The sequence below is a fragment of the Anser brachyrhynchus genome, assembly GCF_964034855.1.
Source record: "Anser brachyrhynchus genome assembly, chromosome: 1".
Classification (NCBI taxonomy): Eukaryota; Metazoa; Chordata; class Aves; order Anseriformes; family Anatidae; genus Anser; species Anser brachyrhynchus.
Genome location: NC_137694.1, coordinates 92,084,109 through 92,108,165, shown reverse-complemented (window position 1 = coordinate 92,108,165; position 24,057 = coordinate 92,084,109). Strand labels below are relative to the sequence as shown.

The 24,057-nt window shown below is 38.4% G+C and overlaps 1 protein-coding gene across 2 annotated transcripts in view; it reads left to right on the top strand.

Moving 5' to 3' along the window:
* The window catches only part of NECTIN3 (nectin cell adhesion molecule 3), a 66,409-nt gene that overhangs the window by 11,920 nt on the left and 30,432 nt on the right, over positions 1-24,057 (top strand). For both annotated transcript variants that reach the window (XM_080579544.1, XM_080579543.1), the window contains exons 2-4: positions 14,377-14,715; positions 20,401-20,697; positions 22,672-22,789. In XM_080579544.1, the coding sequence (XP_080435670.1) occupies positions 14,377-14,715; positions 20,401-20,697; positions 22,672-22,789 (754 nt within the window). The remainder of the gene's footprint in view (positions 1-14,376; positions 14,716-20,400; positions 20,698-22,671; positions 22,790-24,057) is intronic.

The window sequence follows — 24,057 nt, the reverse complement described above, 5'->3', positions numbered from 1 at the left end:
AGCTGGTTTACATCACTGTTTGCTGTTGCCTTTGAAAACTCTTCGTGAGTTGAGGAGGTTCCTGGCAAGTGGAAAAAACAATATCACATCCATCTTGAGGTAAGGAAGACTGAAAACTACAGTCTGATCAGTCTTGTCTCAGTCCCTGGAAAGACTGTAGACCAAATCCTCCTCCAGGCCTTTTTAGGCACATGATGGCCAAGAAGGTGGTTGGGAGTGGCTTGAAGGGTGGTATTCAGTTAAGCCGTGTCCAGCTGGTGGCTTAATTGGTATTGGGGCAAATGTAATTTCCTGTCTTTGAAGACAGGATAGTGTTTACTGCAGGTTTGCAGAAGATGCCAACCCAGGGTACCATTTACAGGAGCAGGCAGGAGTGCTACTTTGGACCTCAGTGTGCTGGAGAAATGGGCTGGCTGCAACCTCACAGAGCTCAGCAATGGCAAGTGCCAAGTCCCACATCTGGACTGGAAAAAATATGCAATAGCATGGGCTGTGGTCCAGTGCTCTCAAAGGTAGCCTGGCAGGCACAGATGTGGGGTCCCGGGGAACAATAAATACAGCATGCGTAAGCAGTCTGCCCCCACGGCAAAGCAAGACAACCACGTCCTGGGCTGTTGAGCGTGACTGCAAGTCAAGGAAAGTGATTCTTTGCCTCTGGCACTGGAGCACAGTGCTTAGTTCAGGACTTGTGAGTACAGTGAAGGTGCTGAGGTACCAGAGTGAGCCCTGTGGCAGGCTGCGGTGCTCGCTGGCTGGAGCAAGAGTGTAGGAGAGACTGACAGAGTTGGGCTTGTTCAGCCTGGAGGAGGGGAGGGAGCCCTTCTGCCTGCAGCTGCCTGAGGGGAATGTGTCAGGAAGACTGAGCCAGGAGCCTCAGAGGTGCAGCACAAGAAATATGAGATATATGTAAGCTGGAGTGTGGGAAATTCCAGGTCAATGTAAGGAGGGAAAAATGCCTCTCTGAGGGAAATGAGACACTGGAGAGGGTTCCCAAATTGGCTGAGGACTGCAATACGGTTATGAGGACTGCAATACGGTATGGCAATATGCAAAACTTGATTGGATGAGGCTCCATGCAGGAGGATATAACCAGACCTACTTTGAGCAGGACTAGGTGGCTTCCTGCAGTCCTTTGTACCTACATGATATCATTATTCTCTTATATCAATATTATGGCTTATTTGACTTTGCCAGTGAAATATGTATTACGAAGAAACCTGTACCTAGGAATTCTGTTGTGTCTGTGGTAACTGGTAGGTATCTTGTCTGGAAATGAAGACTACAACTCATCTCTGTCAGTGATGATTTGTTGGAGACCCTCGAGATGCCATGGACTTGGTGCATGCATTTCCTCTAGGAGATGATACCGATAAGTAGTGCTTCCTGGGACCTGGACATTCTGCATGCCTTGGTTCTGACAGATTAAGTCTGCAACAGGTGAAGAACATGTTGGTGCAATTTATACTCGGGAATAGACACTAGTTTCTCTATTTATCTAGCAAGATGGGCGTTGCAGTTACCATTGCAATTACTATGGCAGTGCGTTAGTTATAACTGTGTAGCAGGATAGTGTCATCTTAGCTTACAGTCAAAGGCAGCGAATAGCAATGATAAAACCTTAGTGATGACTGTGTATTTCATTTTGGGTTCTGATTGCAGTTGCCTTGTATTTCTGTGTAGGTAATGGCAAGTTTATTATATAGTAGCGCTGAGACAACAGCCATGTAACTTGGAAGGGAGGTTGTTTGTCAGATTTAAGTGTAAGCGTGTGTCCTGGAATAACATCCCCCATTTTAGCAAGTTCGTGGCTAGGTGGAGTAGGTTACACTGCAAAGTCATTGATAACTTCCTGATTTTGCAATGAAGGAGGAGTGATGGGCTATAACTCTTCAGACATGTGTGATACTTATTGCTACAGCCACTTTCCTCTTCCCATAAAAAAAAAAAGTTGGCAGGTATTGTAATAACATTAAATATCTTCTAAGGAGGAGAGAGGTTTGACCTCTCAAAGGAAGTGTGGGGAGGGTATTTACCTGACCAAACCTTCAGTTAGTAGTTACTGTGGTCTTGCTAAACCTTGTTCTGGGGAGAATTCATGTGGTGAAAGCTACAGTTCTGGGTGGTGCTGGTGGAGAGCAGAATCTTGTGTTTAGTGTTTTTTCTGGAGTAAGAAACCTTGTTCAACATGCTATCGGCAACAACAAGTTACATGTGAATAAAGGTAGCTTGCAGTTCCATATGAATAAAGGTAGCTTGCGGTTACATGTGAATAAAGGTAGATTACCTTACAAAACAGTGGTTGATTATTAAAACAATCTGACTAGTGTAGATAAATGTTTGTATATGAGGCCTTCTTTGTGGAGGAGAGGACTAACTTAGATATCTTATGTCTTCTGAACTATGTGTACTTAGAGACCAAATCTTGAGTACATAATGGTCCGTTCCTTTTTCAAGGAGCCGACCTATTAAAAGAGTACATGGGGCAAGTCAAGTTTCCCAGTTGGGGAGGGGGGAACTTAGCATGTTATGTGCTTATATATAAATAGGTTGTCTGTCCATACTTCAGATACCGTGTTCAGCTCTGCTCCCTTGATTTTAAAACCAAACTGAAGCAACAACAACAAAAAAAACTTGGGTTGAGTAAATCAGAGGAGGGCGACAAGGATCAATGGTATGGAAGTAGGCTTGTATATGTGGCCTGCAAAGAATTCTCAGTTGAGGAAAAGAGTTGATTTGTTAGGAGGAGGGAGAGGAGAGGAAGCGTATGGTGGCATCAATGTAATCATGAGCTATGTCTAAAATGTGTGCACACAATGTGTAGACTCTTAGAGTGCAAAAAGTAGGGGCTCCTCAAATGAAGCTAAAACGGGTGGAGGTGCAAGCACAGATGTTTTTAGAACTGATGGCAAGACTGTTGGTACTTGTTGCCAGAGGATGCTGTGGTTGCAGAAAGCTTGTGATGCCAATGGGAGATGGGCCAGTACTGAAAAAACAGTGGTGAGTTAAACTGACAGGTCAGGTTAGGGTTGGGCCACCTGAAAGTATTAGGAGTAAATGATTGTCCTGAGTCTTTTCTCTTGCTGTTTCCTATGCTTCCACAGTAAACTGCTCTTGTTAATCGTTTCCCTTGTGGGAGCACAAATGCAGTTTCCCTATTATGACAAATTAAGCTATTAGGTTGCCATGTCATGGGGAGTGGAGGGAAAATATCTCAGTATGGAACTGCCTTCTTCATCAAAGGTCCTTCGTGTTTGCAGCATCTTATTCAACAATTTTTGAAAGGTGAGGCTACAGAGATGGTCTTGGTGATTTACTGCTTAACATTTACAGGCATACTCAGTAGTAGAAGGGTTCTTGGTTGTACTTGGTAGTATATGTAAATCAGGACCTTTACTGGGGTGTCATATCTGAGAACAAAGATGACTTCTTCCAGTCTTTCCTTGTGGACCATATTTAAAGCCTTTGAGCATGCTTTTTCTTTCAAACCTAGATTCCCTAGGTGGCTAGTATGTGAAGTACAGTATTGCAGTTGGACAACTCCAGATGCAACCTTACTGATGTTGGCTTAGAACCAAGCTTCTCTCTTTGCTGGTGTATTCTAGACTGCGACCTTGAATTGTTGAAATATAATCAACATCTACTTAAACTTCTTGTGACTTTGAGAACCTTCTTTGTTCTCTAACCAGTTTGGTGGCATCCTATATCTGGTACTGGTTCATACTGACTACTGTTCTAATTTGGTCCCATTAGAACTTGAAGTTTTCTCTTGTTTTTCAGGCTGACTGGGAAAGACTTATGTATAACTTCTTTTTCTGTCTCTAATGCAGTTAGCAGCTCAACAAAGATGCAGAACAGAAGCACAGCGCTCCTTTTGACCTCCTGCTGTATCTGTTAGCTAGCTATTTTTGTTAAGTATTTAAACTGGATGCCACATAGGAGGACTAGCCTTTTCTTCCAGCTCGGTGTGTCAGGACTATTTACTCATGTTGTGTTTCAAAAGACTTTGAAGAACATTTGGAACTTTTAAACAAACCTTCCCTTCAGAAGGTTTGAGTGGTAACTTGAGCAACTGCCTGTTGATCTCTCTTGCTTTTCTTTAAGTATATCAATACCTATTCATTTGATATTTGGGGATAAATACATTTAAAGAGGAATAGGAAGCATTTTGTGCTTCTGGGTGGAAGTGGTATATGTATCTGTAGCTATCTTGTATGCTACTACTAGTGTTGGATGGAGTAGGACTGAAGATACGTTCTCCTCTAGTCCTGCTTCTAAGCCTGACCCAATTCCTGGAAAAAGAGCACCTTATTGTCTTGCTTGCTCTTCTTTAAAGGGGATGGGATTGAGAGGTTTGTTTAAACTGAGGATTGGAATGTTTGCAGAACAACTTCCAGCTGCCTTATAGATCACTTCACTCATTAGTTCAACATGTCTTGTAAACATATGAATGCTTAGTATTGGGGTAAACACAAGTATTTTAATTTGCAGTGTGTTAACATGTGTAGAAGATTATAATTCAAGAGCATGTAAAACACAGTGATGCTAACATGGTTTAAGTTGAAATTCCAGAGGAAGTTTTTAAGTTGCTAAGGCTTTGTCAACATTCTCTCTGAGTAGTTGGATTTAAAGCTTTAACCTTATAAAACTGGCTTTCTGAGACTGTCCTTGACAACTCAATTTGAATCATGAGCCTAACCTTTTTTAAAAAAATTTTTCCTCTTGTCTTAGATTGCATTTGATTTTCTACTGCCTGTTGCTAAAGGTCTTTGGAGCATGGTAAGAAGCAGAGTATGTCCTGTCTTTGCTGTATGTGGAGGTAGTGTTAGCTTGTGCTTCGGCTCTAGTTACATGTGGAGAAAACAGGATTGTGAAATAAGCATAAGGGCTCAGACATACGGACCTTGGAAGTTTTAGTGCAGGAGTTGGGATCAAGCTATGTTAATGCTGAACTGAGTTGAATATATATTTTTACTTAGTGTTGCACTGGAGTAAAAGAGCACTTGCTAATACTTTTTCTTGCTTCCCATGAGCAAAGTTTGCATTTAATGGACAGAAGGGTTACATTTGCTTTTGTAAATGTAATTGCTGTTTCTCTTTTGGAATTAAGACTGGAGCTTAGTTTTGGTCTGGTTACAGATGGAACAAGTGAACGTTCAGAAGTTAATAGCTATATTTCAAAGAGAGGAAAGTTTGTGAGCAGCCACAGTGGGGCTAATATATCAGTGCTGTGGGAGAAATCTAGGAACATGTCATTACAGAATTGTTTTTGTAACGTTCCTGGTTTTCTTCTGGAATCTGGTCGAGTTGACCTCTTGATTCAAAGGGTTGGGTCCTTGGAACACTAGTAAAATTTGAGGGGGGGAGGAGATTAAAAAAAAAAAAGACTGATAGCTAGCTAATATCATACAAGGAGAGGCTAAGAGGGCTGGCCCTGTTTAGCTTAGAGAACAGAAGACTGAAAAGACATCTAATGGATGTGTATAAATATCTGAAGGGACGGTACCAAGATGATGGGGCCAGACTTTTTCAGTGGTGCGCAGTGATAAAAGGCAAGGGGCACAAACAGCCACACAGGAAGTTCCAGATTAATATGAGAAAACACTTCTTTACTGTGAAGGTGATGGAGCACTGGAACAGGTGGCCTGGAGAGGCTGTGGAGTCTCCTTCTCTGGAGATGTTCCTCAGCTGCCTGGATGTGAGGCTGTACAATGTGTTACAGGTGACCCTGCTTGGTCAGGGAGATGGGCTAGATGATCTCCAGAGGTCTCTTCCCACCTCAACCACTCTGTGATTCTGTTACTCTGTAAAGCAGAATAAGGCCAACAGGATTTCTCTTGCTTTAGCCAAAGACTGTTCAATTGTTATTCCTAATTTTCAAGACTGTCTTCCGATAGACTTTTCCATGCCTGTGATACTGTTGCAATAAAAACTGAACAAGGTTTTAAGAATTGCTCTTCAAAGATAGAAGTGTTATACTTAGTTTCCTTGCCTTCTTTCCTTTATTTAAAAAAAAAAGGAAATACTTTACCTAAAAGGGAAAGTTGAGCTGAGTTAGTAAACCTAAAGGTTATAGAAGGTAACATCTGTTTCTGTTTCTCATTACCTACCTCCCCCCAAAAATTTGATTTACAAACTAGAATTCTGCTTGAGCTGGGGATTGTGACCAGGCAGGTGATCGTGAAGGAGGAATATGCTATAATACTTGCTCTCTGATTTAAGAGCAGTTTTCTCCCAAGGACTTGGCTAACAATTCCAATTGGAAGCTGATGTTGAAGCATTTTGAGCTACGTGAGTCTGTTCTGTTCCTTGGTTGTGATCTTTTCTTGACACAGTAATTTGATTGTGCTCTCTGCTGAAGACGCACACTGACTGCTTCCTAGTAATTTAAGAATATATTTTTATAAAGCCTCAAGTGGTGGTTTGAGGGCTGCTTTCTGTTGTGTCCTTAAGTGATTTTATTCTCTAGCTAAACAAATCTGAAAATGCTACCAGACTGGGTGGCTGTGCTATTGCTGTCTCTGTTGCATTACCACTTGTAACTGACTAACAGGGGAGAACCCAACTCAGAAGGATAATTCAGGAAGAAATCAAGTGATTATTTCGTAGGGTGAGCTCTCAAAGGCACCTGATAAGTACTGATGCAGGAGGAAGAAGGGCTAGAAGAATGATACTTATCTTTCTGATGCCAGCTGAAATTAAACTGAGGTAATGATGTTTAGCCTGACCTTAAAACTCTTCTGTGGGAAGTTGTGCTGACATAGCAACTTGCTGCTACCAAAATGGGATGTTCTTGTTCTGCCCCACTCTTGATTGGAACTCTTCTCCTTAGCTGCTCCATGTGTTAGCACTGAAGCAGGATACACCCAGAAGCTGAGTAACTTGCTGATGTGGGAGAAGACTTGGTTTTTTTCTGCTTTTGTGCTGTTTGGCTCTATTGTCTTGTGGAAACAGTTGACAGCTAGTGCAGAATAAGTGGGTAGGAAGTGACCATGTGGTCCCTCTTCCTTACTAGTTAGTGGTGGACTGTTAAGTAGGCACAGTTCTATAATGGATAACGAAAATGGATTGCTATTGTAATTAGACATGTATGACCATTCCCTATAGAAAGATTTCTAAATCTTCTGTTTATTGCAGTGAATAACCAAGTTGGTCATATGGAGACTAAACTCTTGTTTTCATAGCATGAGTGCTTTGCTGCAATAAGGTCACTGTTTTTGTCACCCTATCTCTTTTCACCTAATGAGAATTTTGATTAAGAATTACCAGTGAACCGCTTCTGTTATCATGGCAACATTTGATAGTCCCGTGTTTTCTTTTTTTAAAAAAAGATAGCAAGTTTTAGGGATTTTTCTCTTATTTCATCTTTAAAGTGCTTTTTGACGAGTGAAATGACAATGCTAAGTGCCTTGCTGTTTTAAATCAGATTCTTGGAACAGTCTAAAACTGGGGAGTTAGTGAACCCAATGTAAATGTTATTTTAAAAAGAAAATGTTGATTGTTTAAACCAAGGTGAAACTTTAGTCTTTACCTCAAAATAAACAAATGCAACTAGCTTGGACTGACAGGCATTTGCAATACTGGGCCTCGAAATCTGGTGTCAATTTAAACTGTGGTAATGCGAAAGATGATTGGAAGGATGAAGAGAGATACAGTTCATTCGAAGAAAGAGATGTGTAACTCACAGGGCCAAAAAACATGTTCCCCTGGAAGGTATTTCAATGGAGGTATTGGAACAAGCTGCTTATGCTTTCCATCTCTGCATCCACAAAGGAGTCGAGTCCGTAGCTCTAACTGTGATGCTATTTTATCTTGAGACATCTTGGATTAAGTGCAGAGCCAAGAGTACTAAATGACTGCATTTTATAAGTTCTCTATGCTGGTAAAATTGGAAATAGAGGGACTGTACCAATTTGAGAAACTGTTGGTGTCTACATGCAACTAACATAGTTGTCTATGAAACAGGCTCAGAAGTGTAGTAGCTGACTGCTATAGGCAAGGAGTTCTAAAACATCTGTCCAAACTGAATGATATAGTTAGGTTCAAAGCTTTAAAAAGAATAGGATTGGGTGCGACTTCGCAATGTGTTAACTCAGTAATTATTGTAGTTCACAAGTAGAAGATGCCTGGTAGCGTCAACTACCTTCAGACAACTTTTAAGTGAGCAAGCAGAAAAGATGGATCTGCAACAGCTTTGTTAAATATAAATGAAAATATATGAAAAGTTCTTGATGGTGTTTTGATCTGAGAGTTTACAAGTAAATTTACACACTTAATAAGTGAATACTGTTTATTTCACAGAAGTTGAAAGTGATGGTAAACAAGGATTCCAATATTGTGTGCAAAGAAGGTCTCCTATTTCAAGAGGAGGATAGTTGAGCTTTATTAAAACAATGTATCCAAAGTGGATATCTTCCATCAATTAAGGAGATGAATAACGTGGTCGTAAAGTGTCTTGTGCATTATAAACTTTTAAAAGCAGATTTTGAAGTAGATTTATGACTTAGTTATTATTCCACTATAGTCTTCAAGCAAAACAAGCTCTTGAATGGAAATATTTGTGTCCAAGGAAATAGTCTTCATGACTCCAGGTTCCTTTAATAGAGAGCTCTGAGTATCAGCTTAGTAATCAACTTCATAGTTTGAACAGTTAGTTCAGCAACCATAAGTAGTTAAATAATGGCAACTAGCTAAAGGTTAAAACCAGAGAGAGTTCTGCAAATGGGAGATGTGTTTTTCACTTGACTGTAGGAGGGACAGAGTAGTAGGCACATACCTGTGAAGGTTACAGGATGGAGCTAAGAGCTATCCAAGTGGTTTTCTAAAAAGTCTTCTCTGGGTGTAGAAGGAACTGAAACAGAGCAGATGAGTCAATTCTGATAAGCTTTGCTAAGTCGTGGCTTACATTACCTGTAACACTTTAAACATGAGGATCTTTCAGATGGCTTCAATAAACTGTTTTCATTATGTGTGCTTTGTTTTAATTCCTTCTGGAAACATTTAAGGGGAACAGTAAGAGCCCCTGAGAGCTTGAATTGTTCTCTTTGGCAATAATGTGTGTAAAACTGTCCTCCTTGAAATGAATTAGAATTGAGGAACAGGTGACTTCAATGGGAGTCAGAAGTGTGCAGAAATCCTTGAGGCAGCAACAAGCCTGAGCTCTTGTAGTTAACACAAGTTGCTTGTTAGTAGGCAATAGAACCTCATTAACTAAAAGCTCATGACTTTACTACCTTTGGTTAATCAAACTGTAAGTAGTAGTTTCATTTAGTATGTATGTCCAGATAAGTAGTGCTCAACATACAAAAAGCCTTGTATCAGAACAATAACTTTTAAGAGATCTTTCAGGGTACAGCTTAAATTTTATTTCAACAAAACATAAACATTTTTACAACAAATTTAATTTCTGGCAGTATTCAGGCTAATGCCCTGAATGGTACTAGGATAAAGGTGGCATTACAATCAGAACTTAATGCAAAAGCAAGAAATGTATTTGAAGGTGGTTTTGGTTTCTAACACCAAACTGAAATAGGACCAAACTGCAGGAGCTGCAGAACAAAGAGCTTCAGAAAAGGCTCCTATAGACTACTTCAGCTGTGTTGTGAAAATAATGTGAGCTTTTTTGTTTGGGGGTGGGGAGGAAGTAGTGGGAAGGAGAGTACTGTTGGCAGGAGAGTGTAGACCTGCCATCAGTCATAAAAACACTGGCAAGTGGAGGTGAGGTGGACCAGAACTTTTAAGTTACTGAATAACAAGGAGAGAATCTATGGTTTTTAATTTTTTTACCCATTACTACTTGTCTTTCAGTGCTAAGCATTAAATTTGTGTCCACAGTATCATAAATGGATCATAACTGCTTTATGGAACAAAGTAGGAAATGAAGAAAGGTGTTTGATGTATGGACTTGCAGTTAAGTCATCCACAGTCACTGCCTTTGGAAGAGTTCTGCATGATATAACTTAATGTTTCCAAACATCAGTGCCTTCTAAAAGCTACTGTAAGAATTTAAATCTTGGCAATTAAATGAATAGAAGTGTACCATTGTTTGATGAAACTATCAGTGGTTGAAGTACAGAATTGCCTGTATGTAACATCCTCCTCCCCATGAAGTAACTCAAGTCTTGCTTTCCCGTGTGAGTTATTTAGTTTGGAGCAACAAATTTCACACAGTCATAGCTTGTCTGTCTTGCTCTGCTCTGACCTAGCACTTGAAAAAGTATTTAATAATCTTGTTAGGCTTCATGTTGTAACAGTTCTCCAGTAAGAGAGGTTCAAGACATTCAGTGCAACTATATGGTTGGTTCGTGCAGTAGTAGTTACTAGATATGTTCCTAAAATCATGCAAAATTGAGTCTTAAGTTGCTGGTTTGTAATGAATGAAACCTTGTGTTATAAGAGAAGAAAGCCTGTTGGCCTACTCAGTATTCTCAGTTGTGAAAACATGGAGTGTGGCAAAAATGATTTTGTGTTGATATTTGATTGTAAGATGCGTGGTTGCAGTTGAAGTGAGAATGAGCATTTGCAGTGATAGTAGAATACTGTGGTGTTTGCTAGTATACATGGAAATAGGCAGAAAAGACTTGGTGTTAGATGACCCTTGAGCCTTGTGTTAAGGAGAATCTGGAAAAAGAAAATCTCAGGTGTCTCGTGAAATCTCTCTCAGTGGAAACACAGAAAATGACCAGACAGGTGCAAGCAAGCTGTTTGAAATTGCTCTTGCTTTTATTGACTAAATGACTTTCAGAGGTCCCATCAAGCCTAAATTATTCTTTATAGAATAACAATGCTCAGCAACAACTAAAAGAACTATCAACTTTGTTTTTATCCTAAATCCAAAATATAGCACCATATCAGCAACTCTGAAGAACATTATCCCAGCCCAAACCAGGACAACTTGTCTTCCATGATTGCCTGGTACTGGTATTTTGATCTTCTAAAGTTCTGTCTAGTATATTCTCTTTGTGTGCTTGTTTTGGGTTGCTTTGGGAGATGAATTATGGCTTAAGCCTCATGCTGATGCTGAAAAATTTGTAATGAATACAAAGAATGAGTGAGTAACCTTTCAATAAGGTTAATAGCCCCTGTATAATGGAAGCTGTATCTGCAGCAAGCGGTTTACATTTTTGGAAGAGCTACTAGTGTGAGAAAGCTGTTTTGTGGACTGACTGAATCCTGAAATTTTCTGGTTGCTACTCAAAGGTTGTTTCGAAGGATACTGAAGGATAGTAGTGCTTCTGAAGTGATATTGGTCATGTAGTTGACAGACTTCTATACACTTTGACAAAATGAAGCTTCACAAATTCCCCAAATTTTATAGCTGTGTAGATAGAACAACCATTTCTGAGTTTGAGATTGAAAGGTGAGGTGCACAGGAAACTCCTGAGTGGTGAGGAGAAAATACTGAACTGATGAGAGTCAGGAAAGAATAGTTGATATTTACAGGAGTTTGTAGCTTTTGTTTTTAATGTGCCTGGATAAGAATCTGTATACTTACGTGTAAGGTGTACAAGCATTTGGAACTGCAATTTTTTCTCATTTTGTGTGACAGTATAGAAAAGTAGGGCAGGTGTTTGCTCCTACTCTTGGTGTAAGTTAGTGGTTGCAGTTGACAAGTGATTTCTTAGACATTGCTGCTTTTACTTGTTCTAGGTGCTGGCAGCTTCTTCAGGAGCTTTTTTCCCCGTGTTTTTGCTTTTCTAAATACTAAAAGTGCAGCTACTAGTTTTACCTAACTTTTCACAAGCCTTGCTATATACTTGAGGGAGGCTCCTCAGTCTGTATTAAACACAGCCAATACCATCCATTTACTTTACCATCCCTGAAATTACTATGGATAATTCTGCTAATCCTTTGCTAACAGTAGATTAACTTCCTTTATGCATCTCCTGCCCCCCGTATTTACTTTTATGCAAACGATGTGTAACTGCAAGTTAAATGACACACACAGGTGAGTTGATCTTGTCTCCTGATACATTCAAATTCCAAAGAAAAGAGAAATTTGTAAAACTTGGTTTAATGTTCTGTTGGCTCAGTTTCCTGTAATGGAAAAGGTAAATTAAGAACAAAATGTTTCTGATGAATATTATATAGCTGCAGCAGGTCATTTGCAGCAGGTGTATTTGAGGCCTGTTCACTCCAGCCTGTAAATCTTTAAAAGTAGCAACAACAAAGTTGGACTGCTGAAAATATCCATGCAGTCCACGTAAGAAATAACACAATGGTCTCACGGCACAAATGAGCTGTTAAACGTATTCCATAGTGAAAAAGATTTGATTTTCACAACAGAAGAAAACAGGAATAATTGTTAGTTGAGTATTGAAATTTTTTAATGTGCTTTGGTTATCTTCATGTAGCTGATGCCTGTAACTATTGGAATTGGACTTGTCAAAAAGAAAAGCCCTAATTTAAAAGGAAACAAATTACTTGCTGTGCTACTAAGTAGACTGACTTTCCTATTCAGTTTGTTGCCTTCCCAGAAGTCAAAGCTGCTGTTGTGTGATGTTGTAAGGCTTTTCTGTACGTAGTAGTAGTTGGTTGCAGTTCATACAGCTGATCATTCTATCAATGTTTGGTACAGATGAAGACTTTGTATAGGCCTAACATTCTGAATTGGTGATTTCTGAACAAAAATCATTCTGTTGCATCTATGACATCATAGAATATGTACATTGTGAACATTGTGAAACACAGTACATGGTATAATTGAAGATGTGTCACAGAAATAAAACTTGTGAGTCTTGTTTATATGTGAAGCAGAAAGCAATAGTTAGCTTTTCTAAGGAACACTCCACCTTATGCTTAAATGTAGCAATGGCAAGTGGAGACTAAATTTGGGCTGAACTTTGCTTGTTCCAATCAAGTGTTTAGATAGCTGCCTGATTTTGAGTGTCTGTCTCAATGCATATTAGTTGCAGAAGTGTGAAGAGGCTAGCAAGTGTTCTTTGACTACACCTATTTTTGTTTTCTGGCCTTTTTCCCCGTACCAGCCCCTACTGGCCTATCAGCTGTATTGGTATGAAGTTCTCCTTAGTTGGATTTATTTGTGCTACTTCGTGTTTTCGTACTACTGGTATTAGTCAGGAGTTCTGTACAGACTAAATCTTTATCTAAATCTTTAAATTACTCGTTTAAGTGACTTAGTTATGGTTTGAGCACTGAAAAATCAATTGATGGGAAATGTAAAGCTTTCAACAAGGGACTCATGTAAAGGTGTATAGAGAATTTTTCCTGAAAACATTTTTTCTTTCTCTGGAGACTTTCTGACCAAAAATATGGTTCATGTCTCCAGTTGAATGACCTCTTCATGTATGTGAAAGCTGTGCTACTAAAATTTGGACCTAAATCTTGTTCCCAGGTGAAGTTTATAAGTAACAGCTCAAGTACCAATTGGACAACTGAAGAAAAAATCAGAGCAGTTGAAATAGTACCTTGAAAACTTAAGCACAGTAAAAATAAATGCAGTGTGGATTAAGACCTTGATTTTTTTATTGTTAGTTTAATTGGAGAATGAATGATTGAAGTTATTGGAACGTCTGTTTCACAGAAGAAGCTGTGAACTTGTGGTTTAATGAACAGGTATAAACTTCTTGGTCTAGTGGATTTCCTGTCTTGGAAGGAGGTAGTGCAAAATGCTGACCTCAGAATAAGACTTCTACTGTGGAAAATATTTTAGGTCTTGAATAGAAGTAAATTGAATCTTAAGTGAAGAGTAAACATCCCTACTCTTGCAGTTTTACTGTGTTAATACAGAGGAAAGATATAGTATGAAGAGACAGCACTATAGCAGGAAGCTTATCTGATGATATGTCTTCACTGGAAACAAGGGGGTGTTGAAGCTAAATCTGAGTTCTGAAGTTGATGGTCAGTGTTGGAGATGAAGTAGTTTAAGAGGCAGGTTTTGCTGTGACCTGTAGACACTTAAAAAAAAATAATAATAATTTATGACTGGTAGAAGGCTTAACTTATATATTTCTCATTAAATGGTCTCTATTAGGAGTCTTTTGAAGTTTAGAAATAACCAGTTCTTTATTTTTTTGCCTGTTGCGCTGGATCTAGATATCGTCTGATACCTAGTTCACGTGCCAAAAGGATGGATGCACCAGTTATATGATTATCAGGTTGTCATTATAGAATGTTGCATATTGATCCTAATGTTCTTTGAAGAATGATAGATCTACATCTAGTTTGGTTGCTACTTGAAGCATGCCTTTTGTAAGAGCAATATGTGTTTGTACATTGCTGTGAATCAGCTAGACTATGGTTCCTCAGAAGAAGTAGGACTTCTTCGTAAAAGGCAAGCTAACTGATGAAGAAGGCTTAATGTGATGACTTGGAGGCATAACCTTCTTGTGTACAAACTAATGATTGTTTTGTTTTTAGGTACCTTAGCTGGACCAGTTGTTGATCCACATGTGACAGCAGTTTGGGGGAAGAAGGTTGCACTGAAATGCATAATTGATGTAAATGAAACAATAACACAAGTTTCCTGGGAGAAGATGCACGGTAAAATTTCAGAGACGATTGCTGTTCATCACCCTGAATATGGAATTTCTATTCAAGGAAAATACCAAGGAAGAGTGTCATTTAAAAATTACTCGCTCACCGATGCAACAATCATCCTGAAAAATGTAAGCTTTTCTGATGCAGGAGAATATATTTGCAAGGCAGTTACATTCCCACTTGGAAATGCACAGTCATCAATAACTGTAACAGTACTAGGTAAGTAACATTCATGAAAGGAAGTGGAATTAATAGCACTAACTTGTTAGCAAAACTCTGCAGACTTCGATGTTGCATTTTACTCTTTAACCCCCTGGCAACACAAAAATATACTCGCTACTCTTTCAGAACAGGTATCTTGATATTAACAGCTTCATTGATAAGTCTTCTTTAGAGCCTTGCTTTTTTAGAACTTACACTTGGATTGTCCTGATCCTTCTCAGAAATCCTTTGAAGACATCTTGGACAGGTCTTCAGAATTTTAACCTGGCAGTGCTGATACTAGGGACTTGCATGTGTGCTGTGAAGCTGTTGAAGGCAGTGTTAGCCACCACTTGGCCTACATTCCCTTGCAAGTTTGCTGCTAATATGGGAAGCTAATGTAGTTGCTTGGGGTTGGTGATGTTACCTATGCAGTATAAAAGCAGAGCTGTCTAGACTACTATTGGGAACTGTGGGAAGAGAGGGATTTAAAACCCTTGTCTAGTTATGGGTAGCTATAATGTGAAGTGTAAATAAAATTCCTTATTTAATTTAAACTACTTTTTGTCCCTCTTGATGGTTTTGTATTGGAATGCTGTCAGAAGGACTAGTACTGAATTCTAGGCTGACTTGGGTAGTTGTACAGTATGAAATAAAATGATCACTTTATGATAAAACTTTAAAACCTAATTACTTAACTGTTCTTTATAATATTTGATTTTAAACTAAGTTGTTTCGGCATCTGCTGCAAGTTAGCTATTTTGTTCAGCAGAGCTGCCCTTCTATTTTTGTAAGTAAATGTGTGTTTTAGGATATTCTTGGTCTCTGATCTCTTCCACAGTAGTAGAATTCCATACAACATAAGTCAGATGGCTTTAGTGTGGTATGTGAACTGTATTTTTCACCACAAGGTGGGGCAAAATAAATGCATCAAAGCAAGTGACTTGATCCAATTTGAAACAGCTAAATTCAAAGAAGTTCTGTGTGATACAAAGCACGTGGCCTTGTGGTTCTCTCTTCCACCCCTATACAGTCTGTAATACAAGCAGTAATGACCATGACTACTTAAAAATCTCTGGGCTTCAGGGTTCAATTTCATTGGTATACAGTGGGAGGTTCTTACTGGTATCCATCATCTCTTCTGGTCAGTCCTTCTTTCTGGGATGTTTTCAGACCTTCCTAATAGTTGGCCATTTTGTCCTTCAAATCTTAGGTTTGTGAAAAATGTAAGGAGACCCTGGAACTTGGAAAGCAAATATATGTCCTGTGTGTTCATTGTTTAGCATTTGAAAAGATAGCACTGCAATGTGTTTGAGCTATCTATTACTGAAAATTAGTTAGAATAGATCAAGTAAGATGTCAGGTGTACAGTCATCTTGTTAATAGCTTTTTTCATGGTTGATGTAGATGGTTGCTGATAGCTGTAAGCCTGTCAGTGACATGGTACCTACCTCTGAATTTTAAAACTTGTCCAATTCTCGGCAAGGATGCATCTCATACTAAAAATAGTGACAAATATGCATGTTTGAGTAGTACATCTACCACAAAAGACTAAGTACAGCTCTCTAAGCAGATAGGAGTGGGGGAGGGGAGGGGGGAAGAGAGTGTGCTAGTGTCTCCTGTCACAAGACAGTCTTTCTAGGCATCTTTCTTTTCTTCAAATTGTCGTTCTTAAAACAACTTGCCTTTCCATCCTGGTTAGCAGGTGCTTGGCTTGCATGTAGAGCTGGATAACTGTTGGGCTTGCTCTGTCTCGGTGTTCTTCTGTCCTTCTGGGAACTCTTTCCTGCACTGACATCTAGAGTTAAGTAGTAAAAGTAATAGGGGAGTAATACTACTCAGCCTGGTCTTCAGAATATGCATGTAACAGAGTAATTCTTGAGCTGTAGTAGCCTGAGCTCAGCAACCACAGGCTTAGTCTTAAGGCATGGAATAGCTCCAATCAAAACCCAAAAACCTGGTGTGACTTACTCAGCTTCATCTGGACTGTGGTTTTCCCTTATTCTAAAAATCTCTCCCATAAGTGAGGGAAGTTCATGTCCTGGGGCTGAAACTGATTATTTCCCATCCAATCAGTGTCTCCTTTTTCTACGCTTGGATCTTATTTAGCAAGGAAGCATTTGCCCTAATATGCGTAGTGGGTACATTTAACTCTATGGTGTAGTAGGTGCTTGTATGCTGTATAGCAGAGACACTGAAAACAAATGGAGGGGAAAAAAAAACTACAGGATAAAGTATTGTGTGTTTTACCACAGTATATCGATGGCACTTCAGGACATATCTTACACTCTTTAAATTGAGTTACCACATGTGCTGACTTTCTTATTCCCAGTTAGCTTAGCTTAGTATTTTGTGCCTTCTTAAGAGGAAGTGCAGTGTAATAGCAGAGGCTATGATGATGAAGACATGCACATGCTTTTTGGGTCAAACAGGTAAATTAATCTTTTCTAAGATCTTGGTTCTTCAAAGTTACTTTTTTTGCCCTAGTTTAAAAAGTTATGTTGAACTGCCTGTTTCTTTACCAAGATACTGACTAAATGAGCCAAAATGGTCTTTGTATACCATATTTTCTTTCTTCAACAGGGTAGCTTATAGGGGATAACATACCTCTATGTTGTTATTCCATTGAATGCTGTATATGACTATTTAAGTACTTGGTTTGGTTTTACTCCTACTGTCTTGCTAAGCGAGATTTCTAAGCCTGGGTAATGGTAAAGTAGATCTTGTTCTTCAAGAGGCTAGCACTTAACGATGCAAGACAGGATTTAAAATTTGTGAAGCAAATGAGCTGGTGATAGTGAATTTAGGTCTGTTCCCCTGAACTATCCCAGACACTATTGTGCAGATTTTTACAGTGAGAATTTAAAGAAAGATGCGTGTTGGTACACAGAATGGATCCTTGTCAGACAGTTTTAACTGTGTTTTTTGAAACACAAGATACAGGTGTAAAGAAAAAAAATCGATAAAAAATGAGTAAACTAACTGATATAGAAAAATCAATGCCAAAGGGTTCATTAGTAGGCCAGATTCCTTATTATACAGAAGGATAAGGTTACTAGTTTCGAGAGGGAGAGGTAATGAAGAGTAGAAATACTGTTTTTGGAAAAAGTTGAAGTACATGTCACCTGTGATGAAAAAGGGACTAATAATTCCCAGTGTCACAGTAAATTTAATGTTAAAGGAAAATAATACTGTTGGCATTGTAATCTTGCCATTTCCATCCAGACCTCTGGTGCACAGTGGTAGAAGAAAAAATCACTTTAAAACTATCCTCATTTCTGGCACCTGATATTTGAAGACAAATTCTTGTAACAAGCATGGTAAGTGAAACAGCATACTGAGTAGTCTGTTTTGGATCTGGAGATCTCAATTATGCTTGTTAAGACTTGTAATTGAGCCTTGTATTCCTTCATAAATGGGTAGAGGGGAAAACTCTGGAGCTGTATATTTGTATCTTTGAGGAAAGTTCAAAGAAATAGATTATATGAAGGTTTTACTTCTAGCTCAAAATATGTTGAAGTTCTGATGTGAAAAGCTAATGCTAGCTGCTAAGCTGTTTGATTTTTTTGTAGTGATGGAGATCTTGGAGGTTGGGGGGAGGTTAGTGGGTGGTACATCAAAAGTAAGTATCCTTACGCTTGTGAGACATAAGTGTAACTTCAGGTGTTTACTTCTGTGTTTTAGTAATGCTACTGATAAAGCCTCTACAAAAGCTGTTGAAGAGGTTACTACTGGTGGTTTGGGGAGAGTGAGGGAGTAATGCTTATGTAAAATCAGGGAAACTAAATTGTTTGCCAAACGGTAAAACTTTAAAAATGTTGAAATATCTATGCTAGGTTTTGAAAGCTATTTCAGACAATGGAATGCTTCATATGTACATCAGTTTGAATATCCAAGCTTATTACAGAACACTTAAGTTGTTGGTAGTGTTGGAGTATGCAGTATCAAACTCTGAAAGATGCTCTGTGGTAGATGGTTCAAACTGAAAACAGTAAATGTAGTACTTGATGGAATAACCCTGCTGTTGGCTTATTTATGGTAGGGTCACTAACAAATCACAAAGGGGTAGGCATTCAGAAAAACAGTAGAAAGCAGTTCATTCTAAATGTTTCCTCCCCAAGACAAGTAACTTTCAATTTACGAGGTATATTCTTCAAGCACTAGATATATCCTAGGCATAGGAGAGAACAGATTTTTTTATAAGGTTTTCCATTCAGTAGTTGCCTTTCTTTTTAATGTAATTGAACAAATAAACCAACTTCAGTGACTGAAGAGTGGTATAGAGTGAGCAGAAGGCAGACAAACTGATTCTAAAACGGAACTCACTCAAGCTGAAATAGCATATTAGTTAGTTGTCTCTTGCAGGTATTGTTGCTTGGAGAAGTATATTGGCAGCTCTTGTGAACTCTGCTCTGTGTTTTAAAACATGCAGGCTAGCTTTTTTTGTAAGAAGCAGAGGTCTAATTCACAGCCTTTCTTAAAGGATATTGAAATATGCAAGTGGCAAGAGTTGCCAGTGGCCTGTAATTATTGAGGGCTGGTCCACTGAGGTAGATTGTGAAGCATTGTAGTACATACTCATGGCTTCACTTCAGAGGGCTCAGATTGCTTATTTGCATCACAAGACAAGGGTTTTGTAATAGGCTAGTATGCTACTGGGAAACCCATATGTGCCAGTATTGGATATTGAAACAGACCGTCTGAAACACCAAAATCTTAGTTTGCGTCAGAAACAGCAGATGGTCTGGCTGACTTAGGCAGTAACTGGTGGATGAGTCTTATGGGGCTGGAAGAGACTGCTGGAACAGAAAGGAGTCCTTTTTAAAGGCTTTTCAGAATGCAGTGGTCTGTGCATAAGGAACCTAACCTTGAGAACAAGCATGCTCTAAACTTGGGGGTAAGCAACAGGCTTACAAGGAAGTCAGGTTCTTTGAGTAGAGTTTTTTTTCTTGAGTGTTGCCCAACGTATTGGGGTCAAGTTTTTTACATCTATATCTAATGACAGTCTATATGTCTATTTTATGCCTCTATATATCTTATATAGATTTAAGTTTTGCATTAAACTTAAATGTGTAAGTAAGTTTCTGTACAGGTATATTTTTGCACATTTGTGCATATAATCAGCATCATGATTGTGTATGTACATATGTTAAAATGCATTTTTAAAGGTAATTCCTGGCTTCATTTCTTTTTAGCTTGGAATCCATTTGTTTTGTTGCAATGACCAACTGAATGAAGCTTAAACTCTTAAGTCAGTTTTCTAACCCCAGACCACTAACTTTAAAATGATAAAAAATGACTGTATAGATAAATAGTTTAAATATAAAACTTCAAAGTGCAGCAGAACCCAAGCGTCTTATAAATTAACAGCACATTTTCAATCTAATATGCTAATCTGTCAGACACTGGAAATGAAGCACTGTAGGTGGTGGTGTGAACCTAACCACTCTGGAATTCCCTGTCAGCACATTAAACATAATGAGTGAACAACCTTACCCTTCAGTGGGTGGGTGGAGGTGAGTTTGTATCAGTGGGCCAAACTATTGTACAGCTTTCACCCTTGATAACTGATGTTATTTGTTTCCAGGACACCTGATTAGCATGGGCTTTTCAAATGGTTTAGATGTCTGCTTAATTCTTGTACATACAGACACTTTTGGAAATTCTGTTGTTGCTTAAACTCACTTTTTATCCCTTCCCTAGTTGAACCTGTTGTGAGCTTAACAAAAGGACCAAACCCTCTAATAGATGGTGCAAATCAAACAACAGCAGCAATTTGTACAGCAGCCACTGGAAAACCTGCTGCAGAGATTGACTGGGAAGGAGGTCTTGGTGAAATGGAATCCAGCTCTACTTTGTTTCCAAATGAAACAGTGACAGTTGTAAGTCAGTATAATATTGTCCCTACACGATTTGCAAGAGGAAGACGTATAACTTGTATTGTGAAGCACCCAGCTTTGGAAAAGGAGATAAGATACTCTCATGTGTTGGATATACAGTGTAAGTATACTTCAGAATAGTTGCTACTTGATTTATGTATTATAACCACATTCTTTATCAGTGCGTACCTTCCACAGGGAGATGAGCACTTACAGCTTCAGGAAAAAGAAAACTGAAGAAAACGACGTGACAATAAGTAGATCAGCGAGGAGTAGGAATCTGGGGTCTCTGTTTTAATTTTAAATAAGTCTAGTCAGAAAACTAGAATACTGTTGTTTCCACTATTTGTTTTGGATACTGACTCATGGGTGAACTTACCATTCATGTTTGTATTTAATATAACAAAGATTACAGACAAAATAACTAAGTTGATATGTAAACTATTTAGTGTCCTATGATTTTAGTAGTATTAAAAAGAGTTCTAATGAGGATTTGTGGTTATGAAGACAAATGGAAAGTATGGCTTATGGGGATTAAGTTACTTTCAAATTAGATGTTAAGCTTTTTCCAGTCTAATTTGCATAAGGAAACATGAATGTAATATACAGTGTTAACAGTTAGTGCTCATATAATTCAAGCCTATACCAGGCTTGTTTAACAAATTTGCATCTTTAAAACACCTGAATATGAAGTAAGATGGCTTATAACTCTTCTTTGATAAAACATGTTAAGGCAAGTAAGCTTTAGGCATGTGATCAGTATTCTATTAAGCAATGAATGGGTGACCAAAATGAGTTATGTTCAGTTTCTTTGTTTGATAATCTTTTGTTTCAGCTTTGTGCTGCTTTAAAGCTCCTAAATCACATAAGTTTGTCAATTCAATTAGAAGAAATGGAATGTCTAGAAAAAAACAAACCTGGCTGTTTCAGTGTGATGAAAACCTATTGTGGGTTTGTTACTCTCTGTTTAGTGAAGCTTAGTTCATTTAAGCATACTGGTTTGAACTGAGATGGCCTTTGGAGCTGTACTTCATTTCTCTCCTTTTGGAAGTTACGATGCTGGTTAGGACTTGACAACTTTCCTGCATGTGAACATTAATACTTGAAAGATTAATACTTTTGAACTTCTAAAGGATCAACATTTGGTTATTGCCAAATACGTACAAACATATCTTCTCTTAGCACAATTGAGAAATCAGTCATGTGGGTACTAAGCAGTGATTAGTACTGGTTTTTATTTTCAGTATTGAATTGAAGTTCTAGATTGAAGTGATGTTGAGGAAACAGAAATGCAGGTAAAGATGTCTGGTTCCCTCTGCTTCTAACAGTGAATGAGACTGAAGTTATATATTTGAAAATGGGCCAGGTTGATACTAAAATGTGAAATGTAGTGCTAGGCCATGTTTCAGAACTTGTAATGCTACCATATACTAAGCAACACAGCAGCAAGTGAGCAGAGCAGATACTTTTTTTCCTCTAGTCTTGATTCTTCCCTTCTACTCACAGCTTTTGGGAATATTCCTGTGCTTTGGCTGTAGGAGCTTATACCAACTATATGTAGTCGTAGTGGTGGTTCTTCACGTGGTTTTCTAAATATTTCAGCTAGGTCTCTCAGGCTTATCTGAAGTGACCTTCTTGCTTTTTCGGAGCCATAACAATATCCTGCCACATTACAGTGCCAGTGGATGACTGCTAACCTTTTCAATTGGCATCTGTGACCTTTTTTATTTCTTAATTACTTTACTTTGCTTCTCAAAACACTGTTCTGATCTCTTACCTATATCTTGTTAGTGAGAAGTAGCTCTAAATTACCGAAGAACATTGAACTGATTCTTCTCTTCTGAAGTTCTTTCATTGCACTCAAATGCTGTTTATGGAAAATGCAGTGGGACAGTTGCACCAGTTCTAACAACTCTACTGTTCCCCACTTTATCTACTGCTGTATATCATGCTATAGCTTGGAACTGTTTGTTTCCTCTGTTTTTTATTTAGAAATTAACACCACTACCTTCTGTTCCACCAAACCGATTGTTACACAGAGCTTGTTTAAAGAAAATACTGTGGTTATTGATGGGTTATATCTCTTTTTTGGCAGATGCCCCAGAAGTTTCAGTAACTGGCTATGATGGTAACTGGTTCATCGGAAGAGAGAATGTTCAGCTCAGGTGTAATGCTGATGCAAATCCATTACCTATGGAATTGATGTGGACCAGGTAAATATTTATAAAAAGGGGCATGCCACATGATACTGGTGGTATAAACTCCTAGTTTAAAAAAAAAAAACTGAAGAAAATGATTGTGACTTGTATTGAGATGTAATTGTCTTACCAAGTCTCATTTAAAAATGGGGCACAAGAGGTTTATGTATGAATATGGGTGGGTGGATATCCTGTAAGTTTACCAGCCTGGAACAGTTCGTCATTAACTTTGAAGGATCTTATCTTAAGAGTGCTTTAGAATAAACTGTATGTTGCAGTATAATACACAAAGCATGATACATCTAGTAGGGATCCAATTACTTCATTAGTTCTGTTTTATTATTACTTGAAGATTATAGACACTTCTCAGAATCTGCATTTTAAAATCTGTAAACTGCAGTTGAGATGGCAACTCCTACTTACTGAATTATGGAACTTGTCATGTTTTTCAAGCAGTGTTCATCTTAATGTAAACTAGGCTTTGAATGTCTCTAGAATGAATAAATAAAATTGCGTAGAGATTTTTAAATAACAGCTTCATTACGTGAATGTAAGGATTGGATGGCTCTACTCTGAAACTTTCTGTGTAGCTTTTTGAAGTCACGTATGTATGTGGGGCAAGAGACACGAGACGACAAAAAAGCAAACAAATCAAAATCTGTACTATGAAAAAAATGAAATAAAGCCAGCTACTTTAAGTTGATTTGGTACCAGTGTTGGCACTAAAGGAATAATTCCATGAGGATGGTATGAATTTGTAAGTCACAATATTACAGTGCTCTTGTTGGTAAGATCACAGGAATATTTACTGGTCTAAAGTTGTAATCCATTTCCCTGCTTTCCCAATGGTAGTTATAATAGCCTACAGAAGCAGTCATAGCGTGATTGGAAAATGTGGTATTGATAAGATCTGATGGATGGCAGTCTGACAGGAAACCAAAACATTGCTATAACTGACTCTATCCTAGATGCAGGCATAGGAATTTTAAGTCAGTATTGCAGCTAACACTAGTTGTAATGTAATGGTATGGTTACACCTAAAATAGGTAGACTAAAATGTATGCTTTACCTATATGCTACAGTAGTCTGCCATCCCATTCCTTAATTTGGAACTTAGTGTGATGGAAATAATGACAAAGAAATTTGTGTTCAAAGAAGCATGCAAGGCTATCAAAAGCAATACAGCTTGTTTCTTCGGATGAACTATAGCCTCTCACTTCTTTTATTTGAACTTAGAGATGCATATAGGAACTAATCAATACAATTCTAATTTCAGTAAAAAT